This window comes from Euprymna scolopes, chromosome 7, assembly GCF_053919585.1.
Source record: "Euprymna scolopes isolate OS-2025 chromosome 7, ASM5391958v1, whole genome shotgun sequence".
Classification (NCBI taxonomy): domain Eukaryota; kingdom Metazoa; phylum Mollusca; class Cephalopoda; order Sepiida; family Sepiolidae; genus Euprymna; species Euprymna scolopes.
Genome location: NC_136488.1, coordinates 17893493 through 17910917, shown reverse-complemented (window position 1 = coordinate 17910917; position 17425 = coordinate 17893493). Strand labels below are relative to the sequence as shown.

Below are 17425 nucleotides of genomic sequence, written 5' to 3'. Positions count from 1 at the left end.
ACTTGTTTACATTAGACTTGAAGACAACCATCTTGTAGTCAGCTGAAAAACAGGAAAACGGAAGATAATTCCACAGGCGTGCAGTTCTAAGAAAGAAGCTTTGTTCATGGAATCTACGTTTAGGTTTAGCCACAGATAAAGAATGGGGGGGGAATATTGATAGTGTTTTCCGCTAGACGGGTGTTTCTTGTGAAAGTTAGGCGAGGAGGACCATAGATTGGAGCTCAGTTGAGCACCTGCCATGAAAATAACGATAAAGCAGAGACAAACTCGCAACATCTCTTCTGTGAGAAAGGCAGGATAAGTTCTTTCTCATTGTATTTTCTATCAAATTTATTATTTTACCTGGTATTTTGTATATTCTCAGGCATTCTATTATCCATGCTTACGGGATTCTATGGTATGCTTTCTTATAGTCTATCCATGTCATGGCTAGGTTCTTTTTTCTACTTTTAACTTTCTTCAGGATCCGTTGGTATATGTATAATAGGTCATGTATTCCTCTTTTTCCTTTTTGGCATCCTTTCTGTTCCTCTGGGAGTAGTCCTTGGTTATGAAGGCAACGACAAATTTGTTCCCTTAGTTGTGCAGTTAGTATTTTCCACATTGTATGTAAATAGGTTATAGGTCTGTAGTTGCTGAGGATGGTCTCTTTTGTCTGTGTCTTTTTGCACCAGTGTGATTCTAGCTGTGGTCATCCATTCTGGTACATGTGCTTCGTGGATGGATCTTTCGGGTGCTTAAATAGCCTTTCATGTAGTGTTGTGAATTTCTTAAACCAATAGGCGTGTATTCCGTCATAACCTGGTGCTCTCCAGTTGGCCATTTTTCGTATGGTTCTCTTGAGGGTTTCCTCATTGATTTCATTCTCTGTTCTTTCTTCGATTTGCTGTGACTCTTCTTTCACTTCTTTCAGCTAATAATTATTACTTTTTTATCTAGGCTTTTGGACAAACCTTTATCCACGATGATCACTTCTTGGCTGTAATAGGTTCAGTCTCAGCCGTCGGCAACACTGTGGGAAGAGCCATCTGGGGACTCTTGGCTGACAAAGTGGGAGAAAGGGTAAGTGAAAATAGCAATTATCCAAATACACATAGGACAAATACGCACGCAGGTTACTTTCTATATGGTCAAAATACTCTTTCCCACTCCCCATATGTCATATATATATGTGTGTGTGTGTGTGTGTGTGTGTGTGTGTGTGTGTGTGTGTGTGTGTGTGTGTGTGTGTGTGTGTGTGTGTGTGTACTAGCAGGCCGCCCAGCGTTGGTTGCCTCGTCGTAAAATAAGCTTAAATATGAGATTTTAATTTATGAAGATTTCGTATTTTCCGTTTCACACACACACACACACACACACACACACAAACACACACACACACACACGCACACACACACACACACATATATATATATATATATATATATATATATATATATGTTAAAGTGTTTTATCCTAAACGCTACGCAATTAGGCAAAATGTAGAAAATATGCACACATAATACTAACCGTAATAGTTAAATAAAGCCAATCAGCCAATAAGAAACCATAAAAAATGAATACTTAATTAATGAAAGCACGTTTTTTAAAGGATATGGCGCTCCGAGATGTTCATTCCCAGATGTGGCAACAGTACTCCATGTTAGGACGTATTTGGCTCTTGTACAGATAGAAGATTGCGCCAGTGATGAGATACTTACTGGAGCGGTAAAATGATCTAACCATTTATCCAGCGATTTTGGCAACAGATTTGATGTATGTGTTCTATTTCAAATCCAGAGTGAAGGTCAGTCTCAAAAGCTTGTTAAGACATGATGCTTCCATAAGACGAGAGCTATTCATTGGGGCCTCATTTGGATAGGAGCAATTATGAAGAGAAAAGCTTCACATTTTTTTCATTGGACCACGTGCTCAAGATCAGAGGAGAGAAGATCTTGGCCATTGTTGTCATAGATTGTAGTGTCATCAATATAAATATCTACGAATGATCACCGAATATGATTTGGGAGATCATTGACGAAGATCAGAAAGAGAGTTGACACAGGATGGAACCTTGATAGACGCCAGCGTTGATACTATGAGCTTCTGATTTCTGGTTATTATAAGCCTATTAGAGAGAATGGATTTAATAATTGAGAGGACATCGAATTATTTTGTAGCTGATTATCTAGTGAAGTAGACCTTTATCCAATACCCTATCAAAAGCATTTGGTATGTCAAGAGGTATTGCTCTTGAAACGAACCCCTCATCGAAAACTTCATTAATCCTGTGTAATATTACAGTTAACACATCAGCTATGGATATGAACGGAAACCATATTATAAGTCACTGAGTAGGTTATTTTTGCTGGGGTGGTTGACCCTTTCTCAATTTACCTCAGATTCCATCGACTTACTCGCGACACATAAAAGACTGATTTGTCTGTACTGAGAGGCAGATGACCGATCTCTAGAATTTTTAAATTCGGGGTAGATTAATCCCAGGTTGTTGTCCAAGTTGTTCGATTTCTTCTTAAGACAACGTTTTAACAGCTTTGTAAGTATGGGAGCTAGTTCCGGTCGAAATTTTGAGCACTATGATTGGAATGCCGTGTCAGTTTTATTGAGCTTGAATAAATATGGCAATGTTTTTAAAACTACTTTGTTGAATATATACATTAAAAAGGATATATCTTTCACTATATTATGCATGTATATATATATATATACTAGCAGACCGCTCAGCGTTGCCCGGTCATAAAATACGCATAAATATATTTTAATCAATGCAGAATTCTTGTTTATTATGAACAGGCATGATGCAGGTATTAAACGTAACGGTAGATTCTTTTTAAAAATAGTGAAATAAAAAAACGGAAAGAAACTGAAGCGTGTATGCAAGTAACATGTTTTTTTTCTAAACAGTTCGCTTCTTGTAAGTAAAAAGAAGATATCTGAGCTGAGATCGAAACCAAAACCTAAAGACAGTGAGTCGGGTACGATAACCATTAGGCTAGCTTGACAGGTATTTAAAAAGTGTTTTCAAACCTACCTATTTTTAACATAATTAATCTGTTATGTAAACAATTCACGCATGCGCATTCGTGAAACAGTTGACAAACAGATAAAAATCCGATGACCTTCCACATACCAATTTTTCAATTTTTAACCTTAGCTGGCTATTTTGTTTTCGAATGAAATCTAATTAAAAAGTTTTCTATTTGTGTGAATACCTTATATACCAAGTTTCAAGTGTGAAGACCAAAATTCGTTGAGTATATAGGATGAGAAGTATCCTCATACACGCATGCTTATTCTTACTTATATATATATATATATATATATATATATATATATATATATATATATATATATATATATATATAATACTAAAAGTCTATGGGTCTTGTATGTTTGCAATCAGATTTCCGGTTTTCAACATCCGGTTGCGCATGCGTTAATAGCAACGTCTGCAATCCGTTATTCCAATTCCGGAATTTTTATATCGTTTTTAATACAAACAATTTAATTTAATTTGATCAAATAGTTATTTATATATACAAATAATACATAGATTCATAGATAATTATAATATATATTATAAAATCTATTTATCTATGAATCTATTGATAATATGAAATATTACCCTATACAATTTATGGAAAGAAAACACCTCTCACTTTCCCTCTAATAGATTTCAACACTCCTACTCCCTCTGTTTTCGTTACGTACGCGAGAAATAGTTACGTGTATGTGTGAGAGAGAGAAAAAGGCAGTGATGTAAAACTGGATAGAGTTATCCCCCTTAACTAATGCAGACCTTTTTACTAGAGGGCGTTATTACAAAAAAATTTCTTTTTCTTCTTCCCATGTTTTTTAAAGTCGTCTGCTTACATTTCCAAACGGAAAGCTGAATCGGTAAATGCACACATTTCTATTACATTAAATAGTGTTTTCCTTTACACAATGGGTACTGAATGTTTGCTTAAATTAAATGAAAAAGTTACATTTTATTTTCATTTTCTATTTAAAAAGCCATTATTAACATGTGGAGAGTGTTTTTTTTATTATTCTGTACTTTCAACTAACAATTTCATTTAAAAGATGATATATCAAAATTTGAATTTAACTATAATAAGGATTATGATACCTGTTCAGTGCATATTTACCTATAAGTATGACCAACCACTTATAATTCAGTAACTGTAATTTAAAAAAAAATAACAATTATAATAAACAGAACGACTCATAGAAATCTATCTATATTCTTTTTTCATTTTAATATACTTTCATAGAAATGCTTCTGTTATGTAAAAAAAAACTATTTTCTTTATGCCACAAGTGTCACGCTCATACATGAATTCCATAGCTAATATAACGTACTGACCCAACGGGTCACGGGTGGTCTAGTATATATATATATATATATATATATATATATATATATATATATATATATATATACATTAGCAATGTTCAATTTTTGAGCCGGGGGTTAATGTATATCTAAAAGTGCAGAGGTGATAAGTGAAAATGAGTTAGGGCGTCTATCTTTATGTTTGTCTTAATGTCTGTCGTAAAATTAGTTACCGGAAAAGCCGGGCTTTCTTTCCTGAACAAGGCAATATCCGTCTTCCGGTATTTAACAACATTTGACATTGTGAAATGAAATCCAATAAAAGTTTTGTCGTGTCGCTTTATATATCTCTTTAATGCTTATTCGCGCATCAGCAATTAGCCGTCTCTGTCTTAATGCATTGCATCGTCGGTGCACTACATACTCGCTGATAACATATCGCACTCTTTCTTTCAACCTCTCACATTATGAACATTCAGCACTTACCATCAGACAAAGTGCGCCATATTATATACTTAATATAATTTAGCTCAACTAAATTCTTCTGATGAAACATAAATTAGTATTTTATTAGCCGATCACTCGGCATTGCCCGGTCGTAAAATACGCTTGAATATAATATTTTAATTCATCCAGGTTTCGTATTTTTTATTATATAGTCAATTCTGTATCAATTATGATATATTTTAGTGTACCTAATATATACTAGTGATTTTAAGATTTAAAAAAAATGACTTGTGTGCCGTTAGCTAGAATCGAAACCAAAATATAAAGCACTCCAGTTTTATTCATTACTGTTTGAACTATCGTCAGATGGATACGAAAAACTAAAAAAATTAACTATTTGCGCATGCGTACAAAGAACACGTTTAATCGACTTATGCCTGGCAAGTTCTATTATTTTTGACTCTTTAACAGCTATTTTTACCGGCTAAAAATTCATAAAAGAACGATCCTTAAAATATGCAATCATTTCAATTAGTTGAGTCAGGATTCTATTACTGTTGATTCCATGTTTCAGAAATACACGTCATCATCAAATAATCTGTATAAAAAGTGACATTTTCTGCCTGTCCAAAGAACAGTCTCTACAAAACTACTCTGTCAATATTTGGTCTATAGACTTTAAATTTGATATATAAGAATCTGGGCCTGTGGAATAAATTAGATTTATTAGAAAAAAGGAACTGCTAAGGGATCAAAATTGAAAAAAATTGGAGCTTAGCGAGTGCATGTCGACTTAAAATGCTATCGCACGCATGCGCAAATATACATTTATACCGTTTACAACGATATATATTTAAGCTTTTCAATGCAGAAGGTAATAGTACAGATGATAACAAATAAGTCTGGAAATTGATATTTGTTTCGATTCTAGCTAATAGTACCCACGTCATATTTTTTACTTTTGAAATCACTATTCTATATTAGGTACAATATAATAATCAATAGAGAATTGGCTTTATAATAATAAGCCGAATTAAAATGATGAAAACTATCATGAACTTGTTTCCGAATTAAAATGATGAAAACTATCATGAACTTTCATGTTTCATCCGCACAGACCGAAACAAAGAATCGACATAAAATGTTAGATGAGGAAAGTCGCCCGATGAAAAACGATGCAAATAATGTGTTAATCCGAGAAGTATGGCGTGATTTGCTTGAAGGGTTGTTAAAAAATAAAAGGTATTTTTGAAGGCTTACAATGCAGGAATGTGCAGTCGTTATGAGCAGATAAATAAATAAATAAATGATAAATAAACCAATATTTTTTTTAATTATTTTTTTATTTATATTTATTCATTTATCTACCTGATTTTTTTTTTTTTTCAACTGTGGATGGTACTTATTCCAAAGGTCCTTTCGGGTAATAACAAATCCTCTCTCTCTCTCTCTAGGCTGTAAATTGTAAAGTGGCTGTTTTGTTTAGATTTTTAAACCCAAAGCTCAAAGATTAATTAATTCCGTTACATGCTCAAGGGAAATAATTCTATTTTTTTGTTTGTTTGTTTTGGTTTTTTTGACTTGTCTATAGATTTTCTGATCAAGGGGACGTAATTCAAAAGTCTGTTTAATATGGTTATAACTGACCGTTGTTTTAAAATGTTTTTGTAAAATTATATGGTTTTATATTATTTTATGCTATGTTAATCCGAATTTTTCGAATAAAGAATATTTTTATATTGTTTTTACAGATTAGTTTGTTCACGTTGTCCATTGTGTTAACGACGCTACAGGGTTTGCTTAATCTGTCAGAAGCAGGTGGAAAATACTACTTTATGTTCATCGTATTTTTCATATTCCTTACCGGCACCGGTACCTACGCAGTTCTCTCTTCTGCGGCGTACAAGTGTTTTGGACCGAAATATTATTCCACAAACTTTGGCCTTGTTTTCACTTCACAAGTAAGTACATTCCGAATAAAAACACTCACATAAAATCCTCTCACTTTCTATCCCCTTATCTCTCTCTCTCTCTCTCTCTCTCTCTCTCTCTCTCTCTCTCTCTTCTTACCTCCTCGCTCTTTATTCATATACTAGCTATATATACCCGACGTTAGCACGTGGATATATATATATATATATATATATATATATATATATATATATATATATATATATATATATATATATATATCTTGTTTTTCTTTTATTAATATTATTTTTTCCTTGTACACATTTTTGTGAATTATTCCATGAATTTCTGCCTTTGGATTATTATGGACCATCTTCTTCCAATTACGGGATTTCCTTGGATTTTACTTGTACAAATGGAAATTCTTTTAACTTTTTTGAAGTTTTACGTTTGGATTTTACCGTCACTGGATTTTTTTATCTTCCACCAGACTATCCATTAATGTGTAATCACCTTTTTCTTTACCATATTCCCTCTGCTTAACTTATTTTGTTTTCAAGTAAGATCTTTGACTTATTTGTTGTTTCATCAAATACTTCTGCATGCAAAATCCGATCCCGCATTTTGCTAATTCCTACCCTCTGATGAGAAGGAGAGTATTTCTTCGAAACTCCGCGGATTAAGGACTATCCATTTATTTAGTGTTTCCTTTTCAGATTAAATATGTTTTTAACTCATTTCAAATTGTTTTTTTAACATATTTCATTAACTGTTTGCTCATATATATATATATATATATATATATATATATATATATATATATATATATCTGCGATGACGTTATATACGGCATCATCATATATGATTGCATCATATATTACGTCGTTTGTTATGATGTCATCAGATGTGAACAAACAATATAAACATATGACGTCAACATATATGACGAAATCTGCTATGACGTCACATATAACCTATATTGCCAACACACAATCACAGACAGAAATACGGTTTTATTATATTGGATATATAATAATAAATTTGGTACCTACGTTTGGACATACGTTACCACTTTTCATGCTTATTTTTTAAAATGAGATCAACCGATCGCCAAATTAAGAAATATCTAATGTCGTATTGTTTAAATTAATCGATCAATTGTTCTTATCTTGAATGTTGTCTGCACAACGTTTCGGTCGATGTAACCCCCGACCTTTGTCAGATATAAAAGTTTAGGTAAAAAAAAGGGGGGGCAGCTATGCACTCTACTGTTTCAAATTTTTTGATCTAATTGGAAGTAAAGTTACACGATTTATAAGATAATTTAATCATCAGGAAATCCTACGATTCCCTAAAAATTAAATTTATCTTTATTTGATAATTAAATTACTCTTATCATTTGAACAGAACCCTATATTTCATTCAAGGAAGTAGCATGCTTTCGTTTCGTCAGCCATAACTGGATAGAAGTTTTAAATAATTCGCAATTGTATTTTCGGTCGCCCACACTGAAGATTGAACCTTTAACCTTCAGAAGAATGTCGTTTTTTACAACTGATTTTCCAAGTACTCTAACTACTGCCCCACGGGTCGTTGGGGGGCTTGGAAAAATAAATAAGTTCCGTTCGAAATACTGTGAAGATTTCCGAGTTCCAGATGACACACTTGGAAGAGATTTTATGTTCCATCGATTGAGATATTGTGAAAATGAGATTCAAGATGTGAGCAGTAGTCCGAAAAATCTAAATAGTATACACACACACATACACACACACACATACACACATATATATACATACACACATATATATATATATATATATAAATATATATATATATATATATATATATATATATATATATATATATATATGATAAACGAAAATGAAAGCATTACGTTTTCAATTCATATACCATCTAACGAGGCTTAAAAACACTACAATTTAATCGTCTGGCGGTGAAATGATTACTGATGCATTAGGGTAGTAGTCAAAATATAATCTGAAATATTTTCAATATTTTACCATCTTATTTTTTATCATTTTTTTTTTCAAAGAAAAGACGAATCAAACATTTAAAGTTTCGAAAAATAATGGCGTGTACGTTTTATTTCAGGCTATTACGGGTATTTTGAGCTCAACTCTAACAACAAGTTTTCAAGCAAAAATTGGTTGGCATGGAATGTTTTGGTTGTCTACTGGATTAACCGGAATATGTATGTATACAATGCACATGAAAAAACTACCTATACGTCCAAGTCACTTTTATTTAGGTCCGAATATAAGCTATAGCGAAAAGAAATAAACCGCGCATATATATATATATGTGTGAATAAAAAGGAAAAACCTAAAAGAGTAAAAACAAAATTAAATCAACGTTTCGTCCCCATTTCAAGGGACATCATCAGGATTTCTAGGCGAGGATGTACAGGAAGTTTAGTTATCTTTCTGTTCTGGAGAGAAAAAAATTTCATGATGAAAAGAGAATTTATATCAAGTGTATGGAGGGGGGTCGGGTTATATACATATATGCATTTTTTTTTTTTTTTTTTATCATCATCAACCAGGATCTAAGTTAATGTTTTGTTCATTTATTATTATATTACCTATGATTGGGGCTACATTATAAAATCCTTTTCTTTGTTTGATGGTGCTAATGTTTGAAATTAAAGCAGATTCAATAAGTCTCCGTTTTGCTCTATCTGGGATGGATTTTAAGATTTTTGCACGTCCAAAGCCGAAAGAGTGGCCATGTTCGACACAGTGGGAAAAGAGTGCATTTAAGGGATTGGCATTTCTTATGTCCCTTTTATGTTCGCTTAGTCTGATTTCCAAATTTCGCTGTGTCTCACCTATGTATGATTTTTTGCAGTCATTACATGGGATGGAGTAAATACCGGCTTTGGATGTGGAGATTTCAGCAGAATGCTTGCTAGTTTTTAAAGTTCGTTTTATAGTTAAGGAAGTTGTTTGTACTGTTTGTATGCCTAGATTATTAAGAGTATTGCAAATTGTGTCGTTGTTAGTGTGGGTAGGTATAAGAAGATGTCTATTTAGTAGTGGTGTATCTTGTGTGTTCTGCTTTTGTTTGTCTATGTTCGAGTATATTTTGATGGCTTTTTTCTTTGTTTTAGAGATAAGGTGAGTTGGGTATTGTAAAAGTTTTAGTGATTCGGTGATATGTGTGATTTCATTTTCGAGATATTGAGGGCTGCAGATTCTAAGGGCACGTAAGAAAAAACCGATGATCATGCCTGTTTTTATTTTATCACTGTGGTGCGAATAATAGTGTATATAATCATTTTTGTGTGTACTTTTTCGATGTACTTTAAACATAAGATCGTTTTCAGATCTTATGATAAGTACATCAAGAAAGGGTAGGGAGTTGTTATGTTCGGATTCATATGTGAATTTTATGGAGGGTTAAACTGAGTTGAGTTTATTTTTTAATTCTTCTATGTGTGTATTTGCGGGGAGAAAAATGAGGATATCGTCAATGTATCGAAAATAAGTTGTGTTTGCAGGTATTCTAAATTTAAAAGAGCTATTTTCTAAGAATTCTAAGAATAAGCAAGCGAGTACCCCACTGAGGGGGTTTCCCATGGGGAGTCCGAATTTTTGTTTATAAAAATAGTTATTAAATTGGAAGTGGGTAATGTTTGTGATAAGTTTAATTATTTCTATTAATGTTTTCGGGGAGAAAGGTAGATCAATTTTAATTTTGTTTAGATGTTTTAGAAGTAACGTAAGACATTTTTTAATTGGGACATTGGTGTATAGGGAGACTATGTCCAAACTGTGCATTGTTTTATTTTGTATATTGATGTTTTTTATTCTATTTAGTAGGTCTCCAGAATTTTTAATATGAGCAGTACTACTGGTGCCCATTAGTGGGGTTAAAATTTGGGAGATGGCTCGTGCTACCTTCTGTGTGACACTTCCGATGTTCGAAATTATGGGTCGCATGGGGATATTTTGTTTATGAGTTTTGGGGAGGCCATATAATGTGAGGATAATTGGGTGATATTCGATATAAGATGCCCATATTTTATCATTTTTTGTAAGTTTTTTTAAGGATTTGTTGAAGGTTTCAATATCTTTTTGTATGGAATTTATGTTTGTGGGAGCATATGTATCTGTGTCGGATAGTAGTGTGTGCATTTTTCTACGTATGTATTTCTGTCCATAATCACTATACCGCCGCCTTTGTCTGCCTGTGAGATTATAATGTCTTTATTTTTTGCTAGATGTTTTAAAGTATCTACGGTATTTACTCCATCCCATGTAATGACTGCAAAAAATCATACATAGGTGAGACACAGCGAAATTTGGAAATCAGACTAAGCGAACATAAAAGGGACATAAGAAATGCCAATCCCTTAAATGCACTCTTTTCCCACTGTGTCGAACATGGCCACTCTTTCGGCTTTGGACGTGCAAAAATCTTAAAATCCATCCCAGATAGAGCAAAACGGAGACTTATTGAATCTGCTTTAATTTCAAACATTAGCACCATCAAACAAAGAAAAGGATTTTATAATGTAGCCCCAATCATAGGTAATATAATAATAAATGAACAAAACATTAACTTAGATCCTGGTTGATGATGATATAAAAAAAAAAAAAAATGCATATATGTATATAACCCGACCCCCCTCCACACACTTGATATAAATTCTCTTTTCATCATGAAATTTTTTTTCTCTCCAGAACAGAAAGATAACTAAACTTCTCCTCTTTCGCATGTGATATGACCGTCTTCCTGTACATCCTCGCCTAGAAATCCTGATGATGGCCCTTGAAATGGGGACGAAACGTTGATTTAATTTTGTTTTTACTCTTTTAGGTTTTTCCTTTTTATTCACATAACGTCTAAAGCATCATTTATATCTTGCTTTATTTTATTCATATATATATATATATATATATATATTTATATATATATATATATATATATATATATATATATATATATATATATATATATATATATAGTAATTTATAAAATATATATGGCGATTAAGCTACACTAAATATTCGGCGTTTCATCCACTATATAGAGCAGAAATGAGGAAAATCGCCTGCCTTAAACCACTAACCTAGATCCTTTGTTCGATAAAATGCATGCCCATTGGCTGATAGGAAGAGGCGCGGTGGGTACTAGAAAGCTGATTGGCTAACTAAAATCCTCAACATATATAAAAGCAAGAAACAACCACAGAATTCGCGCATAAGCCTGACGAATCCTATAGTGGATGAAACGCCGAATATTCAGTGTAGCTTAATCGCCATATATATTTTATAAATTACTAACTAGCTCTACTTACGTATTGAGCACTTTTGAAGTAAATACTTAAAGTTTACGCATAAATCTATACTTTCGTATATTAATTTTATGTGAGTAAATGAAGTAGTTATATATATATATATATATATATATATATATATATATATATATGTGTGTGTGTGTGTGTGTAGTCTGTTCATTATACAAACATTACTGGTTACGTATGTGTATGCATGTTTCAGTGGAGTCCCAAATCAATCATCAGACCAAAAAAGTCCTGCATTGAGCACTCTTTAATAATCACGCGAGTTTCATTGAATTTACATCTAAAAAATCAATCGATAAAACCGATATATATATGCATACATATATATTTATTTCCACAGTCCAAAGAAGGCCGCAGCCCACAAGAGCCATGCCAGCCAATGAACCGGAAGTCTAAGACTCTTTCCCTCATTTGTGGTCGTCAGTCAAACATATCCACACCCGGGATTTGAAACCGAGCCTCCTGCATGCGAGGCAAGCACTCTACCACCTGAGCAAACGCCCCGCACACAAGAAATTCTATCAATCAACAAAGATCAAGCAAACCGCGACGAAATCAAGCTGTAGAATAGACCTATTTCATCTCGACAAGCTGAACCCCAAGCCCACAAGAGCCATGCCAGCCAACGAACAGCATTGCTCTTGTGGACTGCGTCGTTCTTTGGGCTTTGGAAATAATTATATCTAATCTCTTACATTCTGAAAATTCTATAACGAAAGTGGCTTGTTAGGTTAGCTTTGCTGGATGGCGTCGTCCTTTCGAGTTCAAAATCCCTACTTGTGAGACATCGGCTTGGGGTTCAGCTGGTTGGATGACCACGTCCCCCGTCGAGATGAAGTAGGTCTACTCCAAAGCTTGATTTCGTTGCGGTTTGCTTGATCTGCGTTGGTTAATAGAATTTCTTGCGTGCGGGGCGTTTGCTTAGTTGGTAGAGTGCTTGCCTCGCATCCAGGAGGCTCGGGTTTCAAATCCCGGGTGCGGATATGTCTGACTGATGAGCCCAAATAAGGGTGAAACTCGAGTCTTAGACTTCCAGTTCGTTGGATGGCATGGCTCTTGTGTGATGCGGCGTTCTTTGGGCTGTGGAAATAATTATATATAATCTCTCACATTCTGAAAATTATGTGTATATATATATATGTGTGTGTGTGCGGAAGTTATAATTGCAACAAGCGCATATTTTGGGCGCGGTTGGAAGGCTTTAAGTTTTGTCGACGCTACTTCATCACTTTTATACGATTGAGAAAATATTGAATCCATATATTATTTTTTATATCTTTATGAAACTGGAAATACGCTCCATTCTTGTGGTTTTACATATTCTTTCTTTTTTCTGAAGATGAGGTTTACCTCCAAAAGGCAAAGTATATAACACCATCCTGGTTCGACACATTACATTAAATATTTATTTCAATCTTGTCATTTACTCCGTGTATCTTGTCTCGTATCCGACGATATTTTTCTCGCCAAACTGTATTCTCACAACTGTATATAGATCTATACGGCTGACAATATGGTCCACCTGAAATGAGACACATGGTTTCCATTCTGTACTTGTCGCATACTGGTTGGAATTGACCTCAATGTTTAGAGCGCTTGGATCTGAGTTAAAGGCGATTTGTGTTCGGTTTCGATCGGCTTCAACAGTTTTGGCCACATTAGATAAGGATTTTATTACGATTAAACGTATTCGTATGTGTATAATAATTAAATATTTATTATTAAATAATTATCTATCCATATATTATATTATTTTTATATATATTTATATTATATATAGTCATTCAAAAAATATTTTTCGTTTTTTCATCAAAACTCAGCATTATGGTTAGACGCAGTGAACGCCTACATATAGAAAGATGGAGAAATGGCAAAAATGGAAGCTGTGCAAGGATTATATCCATTTACTAAAATTCTTTAAATTCTAATTAATATCTCATGTAATAGTTTTCATATGGAAATATTTTCTTCAAGGTGTAAGAAAGATAAACATCAATTTTATTTAGTTTTCTATATTTGAAATACTTATCCTCCCTTGACAGAGTTCAAAATAGACTCCGTAGCCGTAGGCGATAGCCTTTTCTCTTTCCCACAGAAGAGACGTTGCGAGCCTGTCTCTGCTTTATCGTCTCCCCTCGCCAAACTTTCTGAATTCTGTTTTCATGGCAAGTGTCCGTCTGAATTCTGTTTTCATGACAAGTGTCCGTCTGAATTCTGTTTTCATGACAAGTGTCCGTCTGAGCTTCAATCTATGGTTCCCCCTTGTCAAACTTTCACGAAAAACACTCGTTTAACTGAAACCACTATCAATAATTTCCATCATTGTGCCTAAACCTAGACGTAGATTCCATGAACAAAGCTTCTTTCTTAGAACTGGACGCTGTGGAATTCCCTTCCCTCTGCCTGCTTTCGAGCTGACTACAATTTGGAAGTCTTCCAGTCCAACGAAAACAAGTTCTTGATGAGCCGTCCCCTTAAGTAATCCAGTTTATCAAATTTCCACTATTAACGATTACTACGATATTGTCCCATTGACTATCGTACACTCATTAGTCCTTTCCTCGAGTGGCATCCGGGCCTTGATATGTGGTGACTCCTATGTAAAAAAAAATAGGAAACAATGTTTATTTATTTTAGAACTTGTTTCTATTAATTTCAAATAAACCTTTAATAGATGTCGGAATTTTTCGATAGCGTAAAAGAAAACAAGATATAAAACAGGTTTCATTTCCTTAATATTTAGTATTTGTTTTTGTTTCGTTTTTAATTTCATTTGCGGGCAAAGTAAAATTTATTTAAAAACAATTAATTTATTATTAAATACTAAATGTAGTTTGACGAATTTACTACACTTGTAAATCCAACCCCTCAATGAAGCTGACCAGCAGTGAAACCCTACTCCTTCATTCTAGAGGTTCCCTAATAATGGAAATCTTTCTAATCTAATGGTTTCATCCTCGAACCCTCTCCCTTTGGAATTCCCTACCTTCTCATCATTTCCCTATTGACATGCAGAAAATTAAATGTAATGTGAACAAATATCACTCTGTATAACTCATTACTTAGCATGGCCTTATAAATCTGGGACTTGATCCACAGTAGCTGTATATGTCTAATTGGCAATGTCGTTTGCTTTCGGTTAATATAAGTTTTTTTAAACTGTGTTATTAAAAAATAAAATAACGACATATTCTGCTTTTTAACCATCATTTGTGTTAAGATAAAGCAAATCATGAAAATAGAGAAAGATCGACAATAATTTTTATGAAAAAGACGAACGCATAAATTGCATTACATTCTATATATATTATACGAATCAATTAGGTTTCAGAACACGTGGAAAAATAAATTTTTGACGATAAAACAAAATTTCTAGTTTATTATCTATTTGTTTATAGATGCTAAGTGCGTCAAACATCAACGGGTGTATACCCAAAATCGTTTTATTCATTTTGCTTATTGTATATAGTTCTTAAAACCTAAGTTATAAAAGTAATGTCTACTTGCATAAAATAGAAAATTTTAACATTATTTTCCAAACGAAACGATAAACCATATAGTAAGTATAGAGTGTAGCAAACTGGCCGAAAAGGAATACAAGAACAGACAGGACCAAGTAGAAAGGGCAGTACACTGGGAATTATGCAAACAATTGCATCTGGAACGCACACGCAAGTGGTACAAACGTAAGCTTGTAACAGTACTTGAAAACGAGAATCACAAAGTCCTCTGGGGCATGGACATACGATCTGATAAGCCCATACAGGCAAAAAGACCGGATATCGTAATAATTAACAAGAAAGAAAAATCCTTTAAAATCATAGACTTTGCTGCCCAAGTTGACCACAGTGTGAATATCAAAGAAAAGGAGAAACGGAGCAAATACACAGAGCTAGCCAGAGATCTGAAAAGGATATGGAAGATGAAGAAAATCAAAATAATACCAATAATAGTAGGAGCACTAGGAACAATCTCGAAAAACTTTGAAAAAAGAATGTGAGAAATTGGATTCAGAGGAGTGACTGGGAAAATACAACGAACAACAATAATGATAACAGCTGAAATATTAAGGAATATCCTTGAATGTGGAAACTAACACACATGTGCAACAAGCGTGGGCCAGACAAACTGCTGCAGAGGCAAAACAGTAAACGCCACATGGAACCAAGAACACTGAAGCCGCATATCTATAAGTTCTCTAACCACCCCCCATTACCATATAACTGACCCACTCCTAAAAAAAGGTGAAAACAAACAGCCAAATATTGTCAAGGAGGAAAGAAAGACCGAGGAGAGAATATTAACCAGATTCCAATGAAGACCAATAGCTGCTGCCAACGAAAAGTCAATGGCGAGAAACTCTTGCGATAATGCAAACTTATTTTCAAATAGTATCAAAAGAAGTGGAGAGTACTGGAAATCTGAGGAAACCTGTTGTCACTCAGCTTCCAGGGAACACCACAGGCTGATTTAAAAGAGAGATCTTTGATAACCAGTGTGAAAGCTCCTTGTGGGCCGCCAAAAATAATAATAATAATAACAACAACAACAATAACAATAACAATAATAATAATAATAATAACAACAACAACAACAATAATAATAATAATAATAATAATAATAATAATAATAATAATAATTCTGATTTCGTTTATCAACGTCTCCCTGGCAATCGATTGGAGTCATTACCAGAGGATTTCCCTCAATCCTGGCTCCAAACCAGGAGCTTCAAAAGTCAAGGGTTTTCCTAAGGATTTTGGTGGTACCTACAATAGCAGAAGTCTGAAGGCCGCCTAAAACATCAGGGATTCGTAGTTTTTTTCAATTGTCCTTCCAGACGACTTGATACTACTCCTAACGTACCTACTACGATCGGGATTATTTGTGTTTTACCCCGTGTATACGCTTTATCTCCAAGACCAATGGCGCATAATTTCTCCACTTCTGGTTCTCCTTCTCTCTCACATTCCTGCCCCAGGGTACTGAGAAGTCTACAATCTGCCAGTGTTTTGAGACCTAGTCAATGACGACCAAATCCGGACGATTATGTTCCAATTTCTTGGTCTTTATGACACTTTTGTCTCACCATACCTCTACATTTCCATCCTTACTTGTTCTCAATTCATCAGGCATCTCCTCAAACCATTTTCCAGCACACTTTACCCCAACCTTTACCAGACCACCCAATATATCCGGAGTCCCATGCAATCGTGTCTTTTGCGGTACTCTCTCTGGGCCAGTCCACTACACCTTGCTGCAAGGTGCGCAATAGTCTCTGAGGTTTTACCACAAATCCGGCGTTCTGCGGCAACTTCCTCGCTTAGAACCACTTTTTTGAACAATCGTGTTCCTAATGTCTGCTCTTATGCTGCACAAACAAAAGCTTCAGTACTCTT

The 17425-nt window shown here is 34.1% G+C and overlaps 1 protein-coding gene across 1 annotated transcript in view; it reads left to right on the top strand.

Annotated features, from left to right (window-relative positions):
* Positions 1-17425, top strand: part of LOC145280223 (apicoplast pyruvate carrier 1-like) — an 83681-nt gene that overhangs the window by 48542 nt on the left and 17714 nt on the right. The window contains exons 8-10 of the mRNA XM_080132008.1: positions 943-1065; positions 6538-6747; positions 8813-8912. Coding sequence (XP_079988134.1) covers positions 943-1065; positions 6538-6747; positions 8813-8912 — 433 coding nt within the window. The remainder of the gene's footprint in view (positions 1-942; positions 1066-6537; positions 6748-8812; positions 8913-17425) is intronic.